This window comes from Callionymus lyra, chromosome 9, assembly GCF_982586985.1.
Source record: "Callionymus lyra chromosome 9, fCalLyr1.hap1.1, whole genome shotgun sequence".
In the NCBI taxonomy this organism is placed as follows: Eukaryota; Metazoa; Chordata; class Actinopteri; order Syngnathiformes; family Callionymidae; genus Callionymus; species Callionymus lyra.
The window spans coordinates 21,206,206-21,229,089 of NC_141826.1; the positions used below are offsets into that span (position 1 = coordinate 21,206,206).

The 22,884-nt window shown below is 38.7% G+C and overlaps 3 protein-coding genes and 1 long non-coding RNA gene across 5 annotated transcripts; 1 reads left to right on the forward strand and 3 right to left on the reverse strand.

The window, feature by feature from the left end:
• Nucleotides 1–3,496: 3,496 nt before the first annotated feature.
• On the forward strand, nt 3,497–4,785 carry LOC148072238 (uncharacterized). The gene has a single exon (XM_087799364.1). It carries the CDS (start codon nt 3,678–3,680, stop codon nt 4,323–4,325), a length of 648 nt encoding a protein of 215 aa, XP_087655490.1. The 5' UTR covers nt 3,497–3,677; the 3' UTR covers nt 4,326–4,785.
• A 3,560-nt stretch (nt 4,786–8,345) lies between these two features.
• Nucleotides 8,346–10,798, reverse strand: LOC148072239 (phospholipase A and acyltransferase 3-like). The gene is made up of 5 exons (XM_087799036.1): nt 10,561–10,798; nt 9,715–9,759; nt 9,528–9,621; nt 8,669–8,940; nt 8,346–8,602 (listed from the first exon to the last, which is right to left on the reverse strand). The coding sequence occupies exons 2-5, from the start codon at nt 9,745–9,747 to the stop codon at nt 8,534–8,536; spliced, it is 468 nt and encodes a 155-aa protein (XP_087655162.1). The 5' UTR covers nt 9,748–9,759; nt 10,561–10,798; the 3' UTR covers nt 8,346–8,533.
• Nucleotides 10,799–11,783: 985 nt separating this feature from the next.
• On the reverse strand, nt 11,784–15,520 carry LOC148072240 (phospholipase A and acyltransferase 3-like). 2 transcript variants are annotated; one of them, XM_087799180.1, is made up of 5 exons: nt 15,454–15,520; nt 14,561–14,618; nt 14,400–14,493; nt 12,208–12,473; nt 11,784–12,141 (listed from the first exon to the last, which is right to left on the reverse strand). In XM_087799180.1, exons 2-5 carry the CDS (start codon nt 14,591–14,593, stop codon nt 12,010–12,012), a joined length of 525 nt encoding a protein of 174 aa, XP_087655306.1. In that variant the 5' UTR covers nt 14,594–14,618; nt 15,454–15,520; the 3' UTR covers nt 11,784–12,009. The 2 variants fall into 2 exon arrangements, with proteins under 2 accessions (XP_087655306.1, XP_087655307.1); XM_087799181.1 differs by lacking the exon at nt 15,454–15,520 and adding an exon at nt 15,096–15,136.
• Nucleotides 15,521–17,344: 1,824 nt separating this feature from the next.
• LOC148072241 (uncharacterized) lies at nt 17,345–20,217 on the reverse strand. Its single transcript, XR_015712840.1, has 3 exons — nt 20,195–20,217; nt 19,705–19,762; nt 17,345–18,010 (listed from the first exon to the last, which is right to left on the reverse strand). It is a non-coding gene; the product is annotated as an uncharacterized LOC148072241 (long non-coding RNA).
• Between the last annotated feature and the right edge of the window lie 2,667 nt (nt 20,218–22,884).

Here is a 22,884-nt window from a genome sequence, read left to right on the forward strand (position 1 = left end):
ACACGCCTCTGAGACCTAACTTTCAAAGGCTTAGGTTCAGGGATGAAGTCCAGGTTAAACAAGACAAGAGAATGATCACTCAGATGGACATCATGTACAGATACATTAGAAATGTCCAGGCCAAGAGTAAAAACTAAGTCTAAAATGTGGCCTTTTTGATGAGTGGGTTCAGAAACATGTTGCTCAAAATTAAAGGCTTCTGTTAAAGTTAAAAGTTCTTTAGCAGAACAAGATGTGACGTCATCAACATGAAGATTAAAGTCTCCAAGAATAAGGACAGATTCCATTTGAATAATGGAAGATAAGAAGTCACTAAAGTCTTTCAAGAACACATCTGAGATTCAAAAGAAGTGAATTCCTGTGTCTGAATCACTTTGCAAGAACAACTCTCCCTAAAAACAGTAGCAAGACCTCCTCCACGACCAGAGAGGCGAGGCTTCCCCAGGACAGCGCTCCCTACTGGACAGAGTTCGTTCAGATGAATAAACTCTTCCTCTCTCTGCCAAGTCTCAGAAAGACATAATAAATCCAAATTAACTCTTGTGAAAAGATCATTAAGAATAAAGGAATTATTAGTAATGGAGCGAACATTAAGAAGTCCCACATTCAGCACCAATGACGTCACTGACGACACCGCGTCACTGACAGGCGCGCAGAGCGGGATCTTTTGAAGCGAACAGCGGTCACGTGGGTACCAGCTGTCACTGAAATTCAACTCGGTAGTAAAAGCCGAATTAAAGAGAGGAAATGAAAAAATCTTACCACCTTTCGTTGAGGTCTGGACAGACGGCAGCGCTGATGTGTCGTCATGCTCTGCAGCGAGAGGAATGTCGATCAAACATCGATGACGTCCAATGACGTCAGAGTTGTTCCGAGCGATCGCGACTGCACATCTCATCCTGACCTGAACTCCAGACCGACTCGAACGCTTGTGGAAATCGCCCGGTACCCGAGAGATCAAACGATATTCCACAGAGTCCGAGTCGATGAGAAGAGGAGCCGGAAACATATTCACCGGACGTTGGTAACGGTCGCGGTTATAATCCTCCATCGACTCTCTGATGTTGAAAAGACCATCACGATCATAGATTCGAGATGCTTGAGACATATCTTTAGTGATATGAGCATAATATCCGGAGAAGTAGTCGTTAAAACGACTGTTTTTGGCAATTATTGCAGGAGCTTACGTTCAAGCAGCCGATCAAAGGCTCACCGGAAGCGGAAGATCATAAGTGTACATTGATTCCACTTCATGCATGCTTCCGCCCTCTACAGGCTATCGCGCACACTTGTAGAAAAGTTACCACTAAGACAAAAGAAACAAGAGTCCCACGTGTGTTTAAACTTCACCTTTTACACGTTGATTTGTGATTCCAGTCCGCATTTGGGTCCGCCTCATTCCCAGACCTAATAACCTGATGGTTATTAACTGTCTCTTCTTTTTTTAATGTTAAAAAGTAAACATTAAACAATATTCTTCTACTAATACAAATATTAATAAAAGTTACAAAAGTATTTTATTTACATTCGTATACATATAATAAAAGCAATTTTTTAATGAAGGTGCATAACTGTACATATGTAGCATAGCTAAGTACATTGTTGTCATGATCACATATGATTATGAACGTGTGAATGTGACCTTTTACCTGAAAAACACTCACCTGGTGCAGTAACATGAACAATAAAGCCGCGTCCAACGTACACACCAAAGTGATTATAACCAGATCTATGGATTTCAACGAGGTCTCCTGGTTTCTAAGAAAAAGAAACCGAAACAGTTCATCAACAAATAAACATGAAGTATTTTATCCAAAGAAAGACTGACGTCAAAATACATGTCAGACTCACCAAGTCTACAGAACTGGATGTTTGACTCTCCATGTTTGATGCTTCCTGTTTGAATGAATCCATACAAAAAAATTTAACTCATAAAACTTAAATATATTTGTACATAAGAACATTTTAAACAGACGTTTGTTTATTTATCTTTGCTTTGATATGACATCACATTCTAAGATACAAACGATCGAGTTAAAAAACAACTTCTTTCTTTCTTTTCATCGATTTTTTTAACGATAACATATCTGAACATATTCTTATTTTAAAGAACATCTTTTTTGTTTTATAGTGTTTATGATCTATTTTCTCCGTTAGTTAGTTTTATTTTTGGATTGACAAGTAAAAATGATTTGTGGTTCGTTCAAACACATGAACATGTGTTTTTTATTAAACTAAGAAGTACTTCGTATTTATTCTTTTTTAGTTTAAAAATAACCATCAACAGTGATGAGTCTGTATGTTTGTAGAATTATTCACACTGATAATCTACATTAGCATTGATTCCCGTTCTGCTAATAATCTTGGTTTGCGTCATCATTTCATGTCTCTCTGGGGTGTGTGGGGTCACTTTGAGAAAACCCCATCAGTGACCTCACGTTTATGTCACTCAGCCAATCACACATTGCAGAAAAAAGTGAGAGAGAACTGCCATCTTTAGGTATGATTGTCTTTGTGTGTGATAATGATTAGTTGGTATTAATTATAGCTTATGTCCTGGTGAAACCATATTAAGTAGGTTAAAAAAACGAAAAAAACAATTGTGTTTCAAGAAATGATATATTCAAATGCTACTAAAATGATACAAAAACATTTTTCATTCTAAAGCGAGACGACACTCACCTCCGCTCAGACCTGAGACACAACAGCAAGTGAAACAAAGTTGGTTTGGACTGAAACGTTGTCCAGTTCGACGAGTCCTACTCCAAACCCCTTCTCTCTCTCTCTTTCAGATTGCGCGCAATCTTAATCTTTATTTTAAATACTTTATGTTTGAACCGAAATATGCGAATTCATTTGTTTGCAGTATAGAATATAGATAAAATATACAATGTATTAACCAATAAAGAATAAACCGAATAATCCACAATCTAACCTGGTAAGAAATCTAACCTGAATTTAACCCTGAGTGCATAGAAAGTACCAGGCCATGATGTAAGTGTAAAGTGAGAATTAAACGTGTGAAAGGCTGACGAGTGAAAGAACAGGAAACATCTTTGCTGTGAAGAGGAACTGAACGCTCCAGTCTCCAACCGCAGAACTGGTCTGATGACAGTCCATGTCTTGGTCAAACACCCTAATCTGCCCTGCAACCTGACGTGAACCAACCCACAACAAGGTCCGGGTCCATGGAGCCAATCCGAAGCCTCCTCGCCCAAGCTCGACTGTATAAGAAATGACTGTTTCTGTGATTCTGTCGTCAGTTGGTAGGATGTATCTGAGAGTTCCTCGGGTAACAGTCGCTGACCCAGAATTCTGTGCCTTAATCTCCTTCTGTTGTTAGAATAAACACAAGTTCTTTTAACAGTGTCATGTTTTGACCACGTGATGCCTTTGTTTTGATTTTGTTCTGTGACAGGCGCAGGCAGGTGCGCATGATCTGTGGCTGATGGTGGGCGGTTTCTTCCCGGTCTTAAGGAGCAGCTCGTCCCAGAAGAATCCGCCAGAGTTTTGCGTCTCCTGATCGAGTTATCGGCCAGCTGCGCCCCTGCCTGCGTCCTGGATTTTGCCTGTGATCCTGATCCCCCTTTTTGTGGATCCACTTTGTTTATTGACACCCGTTCTGTATCCCCTGGGTGGAGTATGCTCACAATTCTCTGACATCATCAGCCACGGGGATGTCACCCTTCATGGCCGCCTATGGTTTTCAACCACCTCTCTTCCCCTCTCAGGAGAGTGAAGCAGCGGTTCCCTTCGTCCGTGCCCACATACGACGTTGTCGGTCAGTCTGGTACCACACCAGGGCTGCCTTGTCCCGCACCGCCGCCCGTAATCGACGTCTCGCGGACAAGCACCGTGTACCCGCTCCGGATTATTCACCTGGCCAGAGGGTCTGGCTTTCCACTCGGGACCTCCCCCTTCCAGTTGAGTCACGAAAGCTGGCCCCCATTTTCGTAGGGCCGTTTGTAATTGAGAGGATCATCAGTCCCACTGCCATGCGCCTCAAGCTTCCCCCGTCGCTCAAGGTCCATCCTACCTTCCACGTCTCCCTTCTGAAACCGGTCGCCTCCAGTCCACTGTGTCCTCCAACCGAGCCTCCACCACCGCCGCTCGTTATTGACGACCACCCAGCTTATAGGGTCAATAAGATCCTGGACATTCGACGCAGAGGTCGGGGGTACCAATACCTGGTGGACTGGGAGGGTTACGGTCCGGAGGAGCGCTCTTGGATCTCCCGGTCCCTAATCCTTGACCCTTCTCTACTGAAGGACTTCTATCGAGAACACCCAGAAAGACCAGGTAGAGCGCCAGGTGGCGCTATGTAGAGGGGGGGGTACTGTCATGTTTTGACCACGTGATGCCTTTGTTTTGATTTTTTTCTGTGACAGGCGCAGGCAGGTGCGCATGATCTGCGGCTGATTGGTGGGCGGTTTCTTCCCGGTCTTAAGGAGCAGCTCGTCCCAGAAGAATCCGCCAGAGTTTTGCGTCTCCTGATCGAGTTATCGGCCAGCTGCGCCCCTGCCTGCGTCCTGGATTTTGCCTGTGATCCTGATCCCCCTTTTTGTGGATCCACTTTTGTTTATTGACACCCGTTCTGGGCTACGTTTTGGATTTCTACTTGTTTTATTAAACCCTGTTGGATTACCCCTTGGAACTTTGTTTTACTTCCGCACCTGGGTCTCAAGACTTTTCGAACTGTGACAAACAGTTTGCCTTTTGGTTCTCTTTGAAGTCGAAACAACGAACGAGCGGGAGATGCATCGGGAAACTGTACTTCCAATAGCAGTCATGTCTTCAATAACACTTAAATGACTCTTTAATGAAAAAAAGTTTTTAAAAGCACTGACGTCAGCTAAGAATGAAACATTGATTAGTCTCTCGTTTCTCCTCCATGTACTGGCTCCTAAAGCAGCCAAACCTCTCGGATGAGAAGTGAAACGTCTCCTAGAACACAGTCCAGTTGACTCGCTTTTGAACTACTGGAATTGATGTTACTTCTTAAACGCTTTTTTTCTCAAATGGTCATGAGGCTGACAGAAAAAGACTTCAGTTTTTTGTGTTTTGAGTATTTTATTTGTTTTTTTTTTTAATGTCAGAAAATGAGAACAGAAACTGCACTGAAAATGTCTCGATCATCAGAAGATTATTTGGTTGGAAAAACAATCATGATTTTGAACCCTGTCGTCTTTTACGCCTATTTCTAAAAAGTATAAAATCACATTTCTATGTTTGATTGACATGTTTACACCAAACAATGAAAGGCCATCAGTTGTTTAGAAAGTGTCACTGAAATGTATTCGCTGAACTATTTTATGTGTAAAACATGCTCAGTGGTGCATTCAGGTACAATCGGAAGTTTCATCTATTTTTTTCATAGTGGTGGTGGTTTCGTCTTCAGTTAATTTGTATCCCAAAACTAACATTGCCCACTAAATGACGTAGTGGCTTAACGTGTCATGGCATCTACCTGCAGACGAAAAGAAATCAAATAAATCAAGATAGAAGAATGACGAGACGTGACCACATGTCTTACCTGTCCTGATATTTTCAAGCCATAGCGTAGGTTGTTGGCAAAGTGCTCACAGTTTTGTAAAGTAATTATATAGAGCACCATCCGGTCCACAAACTCAAGGGCTTCCTTCACGATGACCTGAGCAGGTCGAGGCGGATACTTCTCATCCAAGTGGTTGCCGATGTTCCACTTGTCCTTTCCTGCGACAACATCCAGCTTCTGTTTCTTCACCACAGCTCCACAGATACAGATCACTGACATCACAATGGAGTTACTGCTCGAGAACATCCCACTGCCTGAACTTGAAATCCCATCTGGAGGAAAAGAAAGACACTTATTTATAGTATATAAGTTTATAAACATTGATTCTACTTCATGCATGCTTCCGCCCTCTACAGGCTATCGCGCACACTTGTAGAAATGTTATCACTCTACGACAAAAGAAACAAGAGTCCCACGAGTGTTTAATCTTCACTTTTTGCCCGTTGATTTGTGATTCCAGTCCACATTTGGGTCCGCCTCATTCCCAGACCTAATAACCTGCTGGTTATTAACTGTCTCTTCTTTTTTTATGTTAAAAAGTAAACATTAAACAATATTCTTCTACTAATACAAATATTAATAAAAGTTACAAAAGTATTTTATTTACATTCGTATACATATAATAAAAGCAATTTTTTAATGGAGGTGCATAACTGTACATATGTAGCATAGCTTTATCATAGCATTGTTGTCATGATCACATATGATTATGAACGTGTGAATGTTCTTTTACCTGAAAAACACTCACCTGGTGCAGTAACATGAACAACAGATTTGTCCCCAACGTACACGCCCCAGTGATTATAACCAGGTCTATGAATTTCAACGAGGTCTCCTGGTTTCTAAGAAAAAGAAACCGAAACAGTTCATCAACAAATAAACATGAAGTATTTTATCCAAAGAAAGACTGACGTCAAAATACATGTCAGACTCACCAAGTCTACAGAACTGGATGTTTGACTCTCCATGTTTGATGCTTCCTGTTTGAATGAATCCATACAAACACATTTAACTCATAAAACTTAAATATATTTGTACATAAGAACATTTTAAACAGACGTTTGTTTATTTATCTTTGCTTTGATATGACATCACATTCTAAGATACAAACGATCGAGTTAAAAAACAACTTGTTTCTTTCATAGATTTTTTTAACGATAACATATCTGAACATATTCTTACTTTAAAGAACATCTTTTTTGTTTTATAGTGTTTATGATCTATTTTCTCCGTTAGTTAGTTTTATTTTTGGATTGACAAGTAAAAATGATTCGTGGTTCGTTCAAACACATGAACATGTGGTTTTTATTCAACTAAGAAGTACTTCGTATTTATTCTTTTTTAGTTTAAAAATAACCATCAACAGTGATGAGTCTGTATGTTTGTAGAATTCTTCACACTGATAAACTACATTAGCATTGATTCCCGTTCTGCTAATAATCTTGGTTTGCGTCATCATTTCATGTCTCTCTGGGGTGTGTGGGGTCACTTTGAGAAAACCCCATCAGTGACCTCACGTTTATGTCACTCAGCCAATCACACATCGCAGAAAAAAGTGAGAGAGAACTGCCATCTTTAGGTATGATTGTCTTTGTGTGTGATAATGATTAGTTGGTATTAATTATAGCTTATGTCCTGGTGAAACCATATTAAGTAGGTTAAAAAAACGAAAAAAAACATTTGTGTTTCAAGAAATGATGTCAAATGCTACTAAAATGATACAAAAACATTTTTCATTCTAAAGCGAGACGACACTCACCTCCGCTCAGTCCTGAGACGCAACAGCAAGTGAAACAAAGTTGGTTTGGACTGAAACGTTGTCCAGTTCGACGAGTCCTACTCCAAACCCCTTCTTCTCTCTCTCTTTCAGGTTGCACGCAATCTTAATCTTTATTTTAAATACTTTATGTTTGAACCGAAATATGCGAATTCATTTGTTTGCAGTATAGAATATAGATAAAATATACAATGTATTAACCAATAAAGAATAAACCAAATAATCCACAATCTAACCTGGTAAGAAATCTAACCTGAATTTAACCCCGAGTCCATAGAAAGTACCAGGTCATGATGTAAGTGTAAAGTGAGAATTAAACGCGTGAAAGGCTGACGAGTGAAAGAACAGGAAACATCTTTGCTGTGAAGAGGAACTGAACGCTCCAGTCTCCAACCGCAGAACTGGTCTGATGACTGTCCATGTCTTGGTCAAACACCCTAATCTGCCCTGCAACCTGACGTGAACCAACCCACAACAAGGTCCGGGTCCATGGAGCCAATCCGAAGCGTCCTCGCCCAAGCTCGACTGTATAAGAAATGACTGTTTCTGTGATTCTGTCGTCAGTTGGTAGGATGTATCTGAGAGTTCCTCGGGTAACAGTCGCTGACCCAGAATTCTGTGTCATAATCTCCTTCTGTTGTTAGAATAAACACAAGTTCTTTTAAAAGTTTGCCTTCTGGTTCTCTTTGAGGTCGAAACAACGAACGCGCGGGAGATACATCGGGAAACTGTACTTCCAATAGCAGTCATGTCTTCAATAACACTTAAATGACTCTTTAATGAAAAAAAGTTTTTAAAAAGCACTGACGTCAGCTAAGAATGAAACATTGATTAGTCTCTCGTTTCTCCTCCATGTACTGGCTCCTAAAGCAGCCAAACCTCTCGGATGAGAAGTGAAACGTCTCCTAGAACACAGTCCAGTTGACTCGCTTTTCAACTACTGGAATTGATTTTACTTCTTATACGCTTTTTTTCCACAAATGGCCGTGAGGCTGACAGAAAAAAAGTCTACAGTTTTTTGTGTTTTGAGTATTTTATTTGGTTTTTTTAAATGCCAAAAAATGAGAACAGAAACTGCACCGAGAAATTCTTGATCATCAGAAGATTATTTGGTTGGAAAAACAATCAGGATATTGAAGCTCATCGTCTTTTATGCCCATTTCAAATTATTTTTTAGTGGTGGTGGTTTTGTCTTTAGCTCTTTAAGCAAAATCTAATTCGTTTCCAACGTTGCGCAAGAATCCTTCAGCACTGGTCTTCGCGGCATCTACCTGCAGACGAAAAGAAATCAAATAAATCAAGTTAGAAGAATGACGAGACGTGACCACATGTCTTACCTGTCCTGATTCTTTCTTGCCATAGCGCATGTTGTTGGAAAAGTGCTCACAGTTTTGTCTAGTAATTTGATAGGGCAGCGTCTGGCCCACGGACTCAAGCGAATCCTTCACGATGTCCTGAGCAGGTCGAGGCGGATACTTCTTATCCAAGTAGTTGCCAATGTTCCACTTGTCCTTTCCTGCGACAACATCCAGCTTCTGTTTCTTCACCACAGCTTCAAAGTTACCGGTCACTGACTTCCTACTGGCACTGCCTGCACTTGAAATCCCATCTGGAGGAAAGAAAAGGCACTTTTAGCATTTCACTAAACGAGCATTTTTCTTAAACTCATCAATGTGTCTGTCCTTCATTCCACCACCACGTACGAGGCTGGGGAGGGGTCAGTTCATCGGAACACAAAAACCCCTAACATTATAGTATATAAGTGTATAAACATTGATTCTACTTCATGCATGCTTACGCCCTCTACAGGCTATCGCACACACTTGTAGAAATGTTACCACTACGACAAAAAAAACAAGAGTCCCACATGTGTTTAAACTTTACTTTTTTGCCCGTTGATTTGTGATTCCAGTCCACATTTGGGTCCGCCTCATTCCCAGACCTTATAACCTGCTGGTTATTAACTGTCTCTTTTTGTTTTTGTGTTAAAACGGAAACATTAAACAATATTCTTCTACTAATACAAATATTAATAAAAGTTACAAAAGTATTTCATTTACATTTGTATACATATAAAACATTTTTTTTAATGGAGGTGCATAACTGTACATATGTAGCATAGCTAAGTACATTGTTGTCATGATCACATATGATTGTGAACGTGTGAATGTGACCCTTTACCTGAAAAACACTCACCTGGTGCAGTAACATGAACAACAGATTTGTCTCCAACGTACACGCCCCAGTGTTTATAACCAGGTCTATGAATTTCAACGAGGTCTCCTGGTTTCTAAGAAAAAGAAACCAAAACAGTTCATCAACAAATAAACATGAAGTATTTTATCCAAAGAAAGACTGACGTCAAAATACATGTCAGACTCACCAAGTCTACAGAACTGGATGTTTGACTCTCCATGTTTGATGCTTCCTGTTTGAATGAATCCATTCAAATGAATTAAACTCATAAAACTTAAATATATTTGTACATTAGAACATTTTAAACACACGTTTGTTTTTTTATCTTTGCTTTGATATGACATCACATTCTAAGATACAAACGATCGAGATAAAAAACAACTTGTTTATTTCTTTTCATCGATTTTTTTAACGATAACATATCTGAACATATTCATACTTTAAAAAACATATTTTTTGTTTTATTGTGTTTGTGATCTATTTTCTCCGTTAGTTAGTTTTATTTTTGGATTGACAAGTAAAAATGATTCGTGGTTCGTTCAAACACATGAACATGTGGTTTTTATTCAACTAAGAAGTACTTCGTATTTATTCTTTTTTAGTTCAAAAATAACCATCAACAGTGATGAGTCTGTATGTTTGTAGAATTCTTCACACTGATAAACTACATTAGCATTGATTCCCGTTCTGCTAATAATCTTGGTTTGCGTCATCATTTCATGTCTCTCTGGGGTGTGTGGGGTCACTTTGAGAAAACCCCATCAGTGACCTCACGTTTATGTCACTCAGCCAATCACACATCGCAGAAAAAAATGAGAGAGAACTGCCATCTTTAGGTATGATTGTCTTTGTGTGTGATAATGATTAGTTGGTAGTAATTATAGCTTATGTCCTGGTGACACCATATTAAGTAGTGAAGACATATTCTAAAGTTTAAAAAAACAAAAAAACATTTTGGGTTTCAAGAAATGATGTCAAATGATACTAAAATGATACAAAAACATTTGTAATTCTAAAGAGAGACGACACTCACCTCCGCTCAGTCCTGAGACGCAACAGCAAGTGAAACTTGACAGTTTTATTTATAGGAGCAGGCAGAGGGATCGTCAGAAGCAGTCCAGGAAACCACAAACAGGAACAGATCCAAAAAACAGGTCAGATGCACAGGCAGGCAGAAAGGCGAGAAAACGTACCAGAGCCAAAAAAACGGAAAGTCAAAACAATCTCGAATCAGGAGTCTTTAACGTGAAACACACTGATAGGTTATGATTATGAACGTGTGACCTTTCTGTGTGATCTATGAATTTCAATGAGGTCTCCTGGTTTCTAAGAAAACGAAACTGAAACAGTTCAGCAACACAGAAACATTCCAATGTGTTGATGTCAGACTCACCAAGGCAAATATAGATAAAATATACAATGTATTAACCAATAAAGAATAAACAGAACGATCCACAGAGTATAATCTAACCTGGTAAGAAATCTAACCTGAATTTAACCCCGAGTGCATAGAAAGTACCAGGCCATGATGTAAGTGTGAAGTGAGAATTAAAAGTGTGAAAGGCTGACGAGTGAAAGAACAGGAAACATCAGTGCTGTGAAGAGGAACCGAACGCTCCAGTCTCCTGACGTGAACCAACCCACAACGAGGTCCGGGTCCATGGAGCCAATCCGAAGCGTCCTCGCCCAAGCTCAACTGTATAAGAAATGACTGTTTCTGTGATTCTGTCGTCAGTTGGTAGGATGTATCTGAGAGTTCCTCGGGTAACAGTCGCTGACCCAGAATTCTGTGCCATAACCTTCTTCTGTTGTTAGAATAAACACAAGTTATTTTAACAGTTTTCCTTCTGGTTCTCTTTGAGGTCGAAACAACAAGCGGGAGATACAGCGGGAAACTGTACTTCCAATAGCAGTCATGTCTTCAATAACACTTAAATGACTCTTTAATGAAAAAAAGATTTTAAAAAGCACTGACGTCAGCTAAGAATGAAACATTGATTAGTCTCTCGTTTCTCCTCCATGTACTGGCTCCTAAAGTAGCCAAACCTCTCGGATGAGAAGTGAAACGTCTCCTAGAACACAGTCCAGTTGACTCGCTTTTGAACTACTGGAATTGATGTTACTTCTTATACGCTTTTTTTCACAAATGGTCACAAGGCTGACAGAAAAAGACTACATTTTTTGTGTTTTGAGTATTTTATTAGTTTTTTTGAATGCCAAAAAATGAGAACAGAAACTGCACCGAGAATGTCTTGATCATCAGAAGTTTATTTGGTTGGAAAAACAATCATGATTTTGAAGCCCGTTGTCTTTTACGCCTATTTCAAAAAAGTATAAAATCACATTTCTATGTTTGATTGACATGTTTACACCAAACAATGAAAGGCCATCAGTGGTTTAGAAAGTGTCACTGAAATGTATTCGCTTCACTATTTTAGGTGCAAAACATGCTCAGTGGTGCATTCAGGTACAATCGGAAGTTTCATCTTTTTTTTTTTATAGTGGTGGTGGTTTTGTTTTCAGATGATCGGGAACCAAAAGCAATGGGTGCCAAACCCGCAATGATTCCTCCTGCAACAACCACCCCGGTCATCGTGGTCATCGCGGTATCTACCTGCAGACGAAAATAAATCAAATAAATCAAGATAGAAAAATTACGAGACGTGACCACATGTCTTACCTGTCCTGATTTTTTCTTTCCATAGCGTAGGAAGTTGGAAAAGTGCTCGCAGTTTTGTGTAGTAATTTCATAGTTAAACGTCTGGCCCACAAGCTCAAGGGCCTCCTTCACGATGACATCAGCAGGTCGAGGCGGATAATTCTTATCCAAGTAGTTGCCGATGTTCCAGCTATCCTTTCCTGCGACAACATCCAGCTTCTCTTTCTTCACCACAGTTCCACAGTTACTGCTCGAGAACATCCCACTGCCTGAACTTGAAATCCCATCTGGAGGAAAAGAGAGATTTATTTATGTTTCATTCTTCGCTGACGTCTGTGCTTTTTATACATTTTTTTGTTTAATGTAATTAATGATCATGTGACATCATACCAAGAGTTCAACGCGTAAAGTGTTGTTAGCTTCAACCAGTTCAAAACACAAAACAACTTTATGTACCAACAGGAAAATAAGCTTTAAGCATTTAAGAATTAGCATCGACTTGAAGGTGTCATGTCTTGTTGTTTTATTGTGACACACTTCCTGTTTTGTTCTGCTTGTTTGAGTTTGTTTAGAACCTCGGCGCCTGTTGCTGCAACAACCATGAATGTTTTCTTTCAGCAATCACACCTGTGTAGACAGCACTGCTCATCGCAAAACAAGATGTGCGTTAACAGAGTTCTGAAGATAGTCTTTGCATGCCTTAACTACTTTACTACTTTTTAAAAATGAATATAAAGTGAAGAATTGTATAAACATTGATTCTACTTCATGCATGCTTCCGCCCTCTACAGGCTATCGCACACACAAATGTTACAACTACGACAAAAGAAACAAGAGTCCCACGTGTGTTTAAACTTCACTTTTTGCCCGTTGATTGGTGATTCCAGTCCACATTTGGGTCCGCCTCATTCCCAGACCTAATAACCTGCTGGTTATTGTTGTGGCGTAAAGGGCTATTGGTCCTGGGTGGGACATCCTCGACATCCTCGACACGCGGGGATGTTGCAAATGATGACGACTGAACAACTTTCTCAAGTTATGGTGACAATGCCAGACTTGTATCCCATCCCCGATTACATGGAGGATAATGGCCATGCCGGAGATGAAGACGATGATGAGTGAATATAATCGTTATTGTTGATACTATGTGTTTGTATTCGAAAAAAAAAAAAGGGTGGAGTATACACCCGCTATGACATTGTGACATTATGAAAGTATTCCTGAAATTGTTGACATTATGAAACTGATATTGATTTGGCATTAATTGAACCATGAAATGACAAGTATATGTTCCTGTGTTTTTGAATATTCATGTTTATGTTCATTATTCCTTGTATTATATGTGCCTGCAGCTATTCTATTGAATTTCAAGTGTTCATTCGAGTGTTATATCATAAGTGTTCGAAAAACTATTACAAATTATGTTTAAATTGAATATGCTAAAGTATGAGCTAACTGCTAATCATTTGCTTGTTCAGTCATACATCACAGAATTAACTTTTTGTCTTTGGCACTTCCGAAAGTGTCCTACTAAACTTTCCTGCGACGGTACTAACATTCCTACGGGGTATACACACATTTAAGGTTACAACCTACAGACAGTTACTCTCGGTCATATAACATATACATAATCTAAGACCAATAAAAACATTATCAGTAGTGTTAGTTGAAACTAACAACGGGTGGATATGTTGTGGCGTAAAGGGTTATTGGTGCAAGATCACTGACATCATCCTAGAGGTTTCTCCAGCCAATGGAGACGTTACACACACCCCACTGTGCCCTGTATAAAGTCAATGTGAATCCTGTAAGAATCTGATGATGATGATGATGATGATGCTGTGAGCTTGTACGGATTGCTTTGTGAATTACCTGCTGGGCTTCGACCTACAGTTGATAAAATCTATCATCCCGTTGACCTGGTCTGGGTTCACTAATTTCCAGTCGACAACCTCTTGGTTCCATCTTCAATATTATTAACTGTCTCTTCTTTTTTTTACGTTAAAAAGTAAACATTAAACAATATTCTTTAACTAATACAAATATAAATAAAAGTTACAAAAGTATTTTATTTACATTCGTATACATATAATAAAAGCTATTTTTTAATGAAGGTGCATAACTGTACATATGTAGCATAGCTAAGTACATTGTTGTCATGATCACATATGATTATGAACGTGTGAATGTTCTGTTACCTGAAAAACACTCACCTGGTGCAGTAATATGAACAATAAAGCCGTGTCCAACGTACACGCCCCAGTGATTATAACCAGGTCTATGAATTTCAATGAGGTCTCCTGGTTTCTAGGAAAATGAAACCGAAACAGTTCAGCAACACAGAAACATTCCAATGTGTTTATGTCAGACTCACCAAGTCAGCAATACTGGACGTTTCATTCCCCATCCTTGACGCTCATATGCCCGTCTGACTGAATAGATACAGAAATTAATTATTAATTAACTCTCATAACGTGAATACAAACTGCCTTTGATTGTTAACTATTCAAGAATAAAATAAACAAAAATATATTTGTTTGAGCCTCTGCTATATGGTCTGTGTACCGTTCATTGTATTTTTAATTTCGAAACGAAAATCCTAAAAACGAAAAGCGGGACGTTTTTCTTTTTTCAATGTGCAGCAGGTTTTGAAAAAAACAAACACGGGACATTTTCATTAAAATACAGCAATAAAATTGGATATTGCATTGATTTTATAATTTGGATTGTGGAACTCGCAGAAAAACTTGAGGAATCAAAAGTATGTAAATCCGAAATTAAAAAACGGGAGACTTTTTCTAAAATCTCCAAACGGCCAACGGTGACCGCAGTTTATTATCTTGGTTAACTTTATTAAAGAGACAAAATACAGATGTACGTCTCCAGAATCATGTAGTATTTATACTCACTCCGGGTTGTTTACCTGCTGAAGCTCATCGTTAACAACTTTACAAAAACAGCGATTACCGGATATGACCTTCACATTATAAAATAAAAAATCCTGCTGAAATTGAAAAATAGTTTTTAATTTTCATATTATTGATTTTGTTTTTTAAATCAATCAAAATATGTTTTCGTTTTTCTGGTCTATATTTTCCATAAGTACCATTTTTGGATTGCAAATTAAAAATTCATTCTTCAATTGTTATTTTTTGCTGAGTAACTTTGCATTTAACATCAAATGAATTACATCAAACTATCATCAACCACGTTATATTTCATCACAGCCGATAAATCCAACCCGAGTCCTCTGAAGACGAAACTCACCTCTGCTTGGATGCTGATCCGGACGGAAAGTGAAACGTTATCAACATCTTTTATTGACTTGTCGGAGAAAGAACGAAAGTGTGATCCAGGGATGTGTTTCATTCTGATTACATCAACTCCTGGATCATTAGCTCATGGTATTGATATAAAAGTGAAATATTATTATATTTAAAATTTGATAAGATCTGATTAAATATTGGACTGAAATCTTTGTGATCATTTGAGATAATACCTTAAAAAGCAAAATGATTTTATATTTGTATATAAAAAAGGGGAAAATATAATAAATAATTAAATTAATTCTCCCTTAATATCCCAAAACAAATGTATTAATCACATGTATTTTGTACATTAAATGACAGGAAAACATCATCAACTATTATGAATCAAGGATCCAAAATGTCTTCTAACCTGTAAGTAACTAGTAATGATGGTAAGCGCCTGATGATAAGGTTCCAGGGTTGAGTCTGACAAACTGAGCCTGAGAAACCTGGGTGTTGTATGTCAGGATATGACAACTTTACTGTAATCAATCATCTAGATTTGACACACATTTCAAATAACAATAGTTGCTTGATTAACTGATAATATTTCATATTTAATTCATACTAAATAATCATTGTCTTGCATTGCATTGCATTCACTGCAACAACTCACAGGCCCAGGTCACAAAAAGCTTTTCACACACTTAGAAAGATTAAACAATCCCAGATTCCCAGCAAGTCTGTGGACACCTGTTTGAGAACGACGACCATGTGCGGCGGCCATCTTAGAATCAAGTGTTTACAGTTACTGACCAATCCTACATTCACAATTGACTTGAGCCGTTAACCTGAATATTCTACTATAAAAGATCCACCATTTTGTGAGATCTTTGCGTTCTGGCATTCGAAGACGTCTGCGATAGATCTCTCTGCTTGCTAGCGCCCGTGTTCACGTAAGTTTGTCTCCGGCTTCTGCGTAATTCACTAAACAAGATTTTTTCTTAAACTCATCCATGTGTCTGTCCTTCATTTTCCATCACCACGTACGAGGCTGGGGAGGGGTCGGTTCACCGGAACACAAAATCCCCACAACTTGCTGCCGTGACCCTTGGCGTGGTCTGGTGGTCTGAAGGCCTTTTCGATTCCGAGACAAACTCTGAGCTGATTGTTCTCCAGGCAACCAGGCGCGCCACTATACCTTACTTCATGAATCAGGTGAGAAAGATCTTATTTCTTACATAGATTTTTTAAGTTTATATTTTTGGTTAGGAAAGAGTACATATATATTTTATATTAGTTTTGGTTGCCTGGACGAATAAAGTAAGTCTCTGGTTCTGTCACAAATTTAGATATATTTCAATAGTGCTTTCATAAGCTGATGATCGTTTTTTGGGGTATTGCATGGTCAGTTGTTGTTCGTTGTTGTATTAAGTGAAGACGACACTATCGTGTCCCGGGAAGAAGAAGCATCGTTGAAAAAAAAAGAAAAAACGTTGATTAGAATTTAAGTTGAATTTATAGGTAGAGGAAACGGGGTTACACGACTTGAAAAATCTTTTTTCAACATATTATTAAAGTGATCTGCTCTCCATTCTGACTAGTTAAGCCTTAACTTACGTTAATAACTTTATGAAGTAATAAGTTCAAAACATGATGGTCATGATGAGGGACTTACTGCATCTTGGAGAGTAAGTGGATTATTCTATTGCAATTTTATTCAAAATTACATATTTACGTGCATTTCTTTGTTTGCTTTACATTTGATTGACATGTGTATATAAAACAAAACAAAGGATCAGTGTGTCGGGAATTGAACCCGAGCCACTGGATTTTTGTGCCAATTTAGCTGATCCAACAATCAGGTATATTTAAGAAACTTTATTAACAAAAATAAATAAATTCTGAGCACAGAGAAAGAAGGTCCAAAAGAAAAAAATTCTGTTTAAAAGGCAGCACAAAAAGGAAATCCAAGTTCACAAATAATCAAAATCACGGACTTGCATTGGTCGAAGAAAACTACAGGGATCCAACTCAAAGACAAGGCAAAGAAATGAACAGAGAGGCTTAAATACACAAATACAATAAGCAGACACAAATAAACAGGTGTGGTTAATTACACAGGATGGCTAATAAAGCAGTGGACAAACAATAAGAAAGAAAAGTCACAGGCTTCCAAACCTACTTTGGCACCCTCTGGTGTTCAAAGAAAACAACTACAACAAACAAGAGCTAAACCCTTACACAGTGGTTTAGAAAAGTGTCCACAAAAATGTCTTTGCTTCACTATTTTATGTGCAAAACATGTTCAGGTACAAATGGAAGTTGCATCCATTTCATTATTTCCAGGTGGTTTTGTCTTCCAGATGAAGTCATTCCTAAAGTTAGGCAGATTAAGGAGGAAACGCTATTAAATCACGCCATGATTACATCAGCAGGTTGGGGTTTATACTTTATACTTATACTTATACTTTATACGTTATCCAAGACGACATCCTCCAGCTTCTCTAACTTCACCACTGCCCGGGTACAGGTCACTGACATCAGACTGGCGCTGCCTGCTCCGGGAACCTCAGCTAGAAGAGAAGACGTCAGTAGTTTCAGAACACCAGAGTTTAGAAAAGGGGTACAAAGTATTTGATCTTGCTAATCCGGTCCACAAGAGTCAGGAAGGGTGGCATGAACTCCGGACAGCATCAGCCCCACGTCAAAGTCTAGTGAGACGTAGGTCACGGTAGAGTCGATAGGGCGTGGATAGGCCCGACGGGGGCCTGTCGTGGAGCCTTGTTCTGGTCACAGACTATGCATTAAAATAGTCTCAGGTGTCCCTATCCAGTGTGGCTCACCAGGACAGCCTTTGGAGAGCCTCCTTGGTTCACTGAATTCCAGGGTTGCAGGTGAGTGTGGGAACAGTGGGTCAACTGCAGGACCTCAGAACTAAACCTCTCAGGGGACAGGTGGTCTTGGGGACAAGGGCTGGGCCCTGGCCGATCCTCCAAAGCAGCCTTTACCCGATTCTCCACCTTCCAAGGGTGGCCAACAGGATGCTGTCTGGACTGGAACGGTTCTTCTCCTCCCCAACCTTTTTTTGTTGAGTTTGAAGTGGCAGGAGCCTGGTCGGTATTGAGGCGCAGAAGAGGGGCCCAACTGACCTGGCGAGAGTTCAGTCTTCTGCCAGAGTGGATGTACCCCAGGTTGTCAAGGTTGGTCCAAACCAGGAAGGGGAAAAAAAATCCCTCCAACCAATCGCGTCACTCCTCCCATGACAGGCTGGCTTCATATATTGGGAGAGGAAGATGCAGGGGTGCAGTTTGTGAGAGCGACAGCCCCACCCCCATATCGGATGCATCCATCAACTGCCCCTTCAGGATTTGGACCAACTCTTCAGCGGCTGTGGTCCTTCCAACGGGTACTTTGGAGGAGGCGAGGGCGGTTAGGGGTGCAGCCACCACGCTCTAGCCCTAAATGAACCTTCAGTAGAAATGGGTGAAGTCAAGGAAACTTTGCGGAGGCTCACAGGAGTCATGGACTGGCTGTCAGGATCAATCTCCACGTGGTCCTGGTCGATGAAGTACCCTGGATAGGAAACATTGGCCTTGTGGAACTGTCACTTCTCCACCTTGAGGAACAGGGATTTCTCTAGCAGGCGTCGCAGAACAGTCTGGACTTGGTGTATGTGTTCCTGCTTGGACTGGAGACGAATACATGTTTAGCATGTCCCCAAGAACGTCATTGGACTTGAAAATTGGTGAGGCCGAAGGGCTCTACCAGATCCTCATACTGTCCTGAGAGGGTTTTGAATACCCCCCTCTCGAATCCATACAAGATGATAGGCATCGCAGGGGTCCAACCCGGTGCAGTTGGTCGCTCCTTGAAACAGGCGATGAGAGGAACTGAATAAAAGTTCTTGACCGTGACATCACTGTAGTTGATGCAGGTGCCGTCCGATTCATCGACAAAGAAGAATTAATAACTTTTTTTTTTTTTTTAACAGTCAAGCTGTTTCATTTTTATAACAGTACCATATAATAATAGTAAAATAAATAAATAATATCAATAGAATGTGTTGTCATAATAACTTGGTTATAAATGTGTAGATGTGACAAGCTCAAAAAAAAAGACTCGCATGGTGGAACAAGATAAACAACAAAGCCGTCCCCTGCGTACACACCCCAGTGTTGGTAAAAGGTTCTAAAGACTTCAATGAGGTCTCCTGGTTTCTAGGAAAATGAAACCGAAACAGTTCAGCAACACAGAAACATTCACTCACCAAGTCAGCAATACTGGACGTTTTATTCTCCATCCTTGACGCTCATATGTCCGTCTGACTGAATAGATACACAAATTATCTCTCATAACGTGAATACAAACTGCCTTTGTTTGTTTACTATCCAAGAATAAAATGAATTAACATATATTTAAAAGAGCATTTTGAGCCTCTGCTTATTTATTTTCATTTGTTTTCAATTTGACCTTCACATTCTAAAATAAACAAATCCTGTTGAAGTTGAAAAATAAGTTGTTTAATTTCCTTATTATTGATTTTTTTTTTTTTAAATCAATTTTCTGGTCTATATTTTCCATAAGTGCCATTTTTGGATTGCAAATTAAAAATCAGTAGAAGTTCATTCTTCAATTGTTATTTTTGCTCACTAACTTTGCGTTTAACATCAAATGAATTAGATCAAACTATCATCAACCACGTTATATTTCATCTCAGTCGATAAATCCAACCCGAGTCCTCTAAAGACGACACTCACCTCTGCTTCGATGCTGATCCGGACGGAAAGTGAAACACGTTATCAATATCTTTTCTTGACTTGTCTGAGAAAGAACGAAAGTCCAAACATCAACTCCTGAAATCATTAACTTATGGTAGTGCTGTGGAATTGAAATATTATTATATTAAAAAAAAGACTCCAGTCTTTTAATGTTGTCTGTTATTTGTTTGTTTTTATCCTGGAAACAAGAACAGAAACACCCACTTAACTTGTGTTGTTGTGGACAAAAAACTTCAAGAACAACATCAAGGATATAATTCCCAGGTATTATTATCTTTATGTGTTTATTAATATAAATGTGATCCAGGTGTGTTTTCCGTAGCTGCTTTAATAATCAAAACAATCCAGTCTTTTATTGAACAAGCATGTTGACCTGAGTCATGCCTGAGTGGAGGTTAGTTTTGTCTCATAAAGATTTTGAATGAAAACTTTATTTGATAAGATCTGATTAAATATTTGACTATTTGTGATCATTTGAGATAATACCTTTAAACGCAAAATGTTTGTATTTGTATATGAAAAAAAGGAAAAAATATAAATAATGAAATTATGCCAATTAATTCTCCCTTAATATCACAAAACAAATCACATGTCTTTTTTTCAGGGGTGAGTCTGTCAAACTGATTGTCGCTTGTCGTTGCAGGATATGTACTGGCTCCTAAGTAACGTCTCCTAGAACACAGTCCAGTGGACTCGCTTTTGAACTACTGGAATTGATGTTACTCCTTATACGCTTTTTTTCTCAGTCATGAGGCTGACAGAAATAGACTACAGTTTTTTTCGTTCTGAGAATTTTATTTTTTTTAAATGCCAGAAAATGAGAACAGAAACTGCACAGAGAAATTCTTGATCATCAGAAGATTATTTGGTTTCAAAAACAATCATAATTTTGAAGCCCGTCGTCTTTTACGCCTATTTCTAAAAAGTATAAAATCACATTTCTATGTTTGATTGACATGTTTACACCAAACAATGAAAGGCCATCAGTGGTTTAGAAAGTGTCACTGAAATGTATTCGCTTCACTATTTTATGTGTAAAACATGCTCAGTGGTGCATTCAGGTACAATCGGAAGTTTAATCTATTTTTTTCATAGTGGTGGTGGTTTCGTCTTCAGTTAATTTGTATCCCAAAACAAACATTGCCCACTAAATGACGTAGTGGCTTAGCGTGTCATGGCATCTACCTGCAGACGAAAAGAAATCAAATAAATCAAGATAGAAGAATGACGAGACGTGACCACATGTCTTACCTGTCCTGATATTTTCAAGCCATAGCGTAGGTTGTTGGCAAAGTGCTCACAGTTTTGTAAAGTAATTATATAGAGCACAATCCGGTCCACAAACTCAAGGGCTTCCTTCACGATGACCTGAGCAGGTCGAGGCGGATACTTCTTATCCAAGTGGTTGCCGATGTTCCACTTGTCCTCTCCTGCGACAACATCCAGCTTCTGTTTCTTCACCACAGCTCCACAGATACCGATCACTGACATCACAATGGAGTTACTGCTCGAGAACATCCCACTGCCTGAACTTGAAATCCCATCTGTGGGAAAAGAAAGACACTTATTTATAGTATATAAGTTTATAAACATTGATTGTACTTCATGCATGCTTCCGCCCTCTACAGGCTATCGCGCACACTTGTAGAAATGTTATCACTCTACGACAAAAGTGAGTGTCCCACGAGTGTTTAATCTTCACTTTTTGCCCGTTGATTTGTGATTCCAGTCCACATTTGTGTCCGCCTCATTCCCAGACCTAATAACCTGATGGTTATTAACTGTCTCTTCTTTTTTTATGTTAAAAAGTAAACATTAAACAATATTCTTCTACTAATACAAATATTAATAAAAGTTACAAGGTATTTTCTTTACATTCGTATACATATAATAAAAGCAATTTTTTAATGAAGGTGCATAACTGTACATATGTAGCATAGCTAAGTACATTGTTGGCATGATCACATATGATTATGAACGTGTGAATGTGACCTTTTACCTGAAAAACACTCACCTGGTGCAGTAACATGAACAACAGATTTTTCTCCAACGTACACGCCCCAGTGATTATAACCAGATCTATGAATTTCAACGAGGTCTCCTGGTTTCTAAGAAAAAGAAACCAAAACAGTTCATCAACAAATAAACATGAAGTATTTTATCCAAAGAAAGACTGACGTCAAAATACATGTCAGACTCACCAAGTCTACAGAACTGGATGTTTGACTCTCCATGTTTGATGCTTCCTGTTTGAATGAATCCATTCAAATAAATTAAACTCATAAAACTTAAATATATTTGTACATAAGAACATTTTAAACAGACGTTTATTTATTTATCTTTGCTTTGATATGACATCACATTCTAAGATACAAACGATCGAGTTAAAAAACAACTTGTTTCTTTCTTTTCATAGATTTTTTTAACGATAACATATCTGAACATATTCTTATTTTAAAGAACATCTTTTTTGTTTTATAGTGTTTATGATCTATTTTCTCCGTTAGTTAGTTTTATTTTTGGATTGACAAGTAAAAATGATTCGTGGTTCGTTCAAACACATGAACATGTGGTTTTTATTCAACTAAGAAGTACTTCGTATTTATTCTTTTTTAGTTTAAAAATTACCATCAACAGTGATGAGTCTGTATGTTTGTAGAATTCTTCAC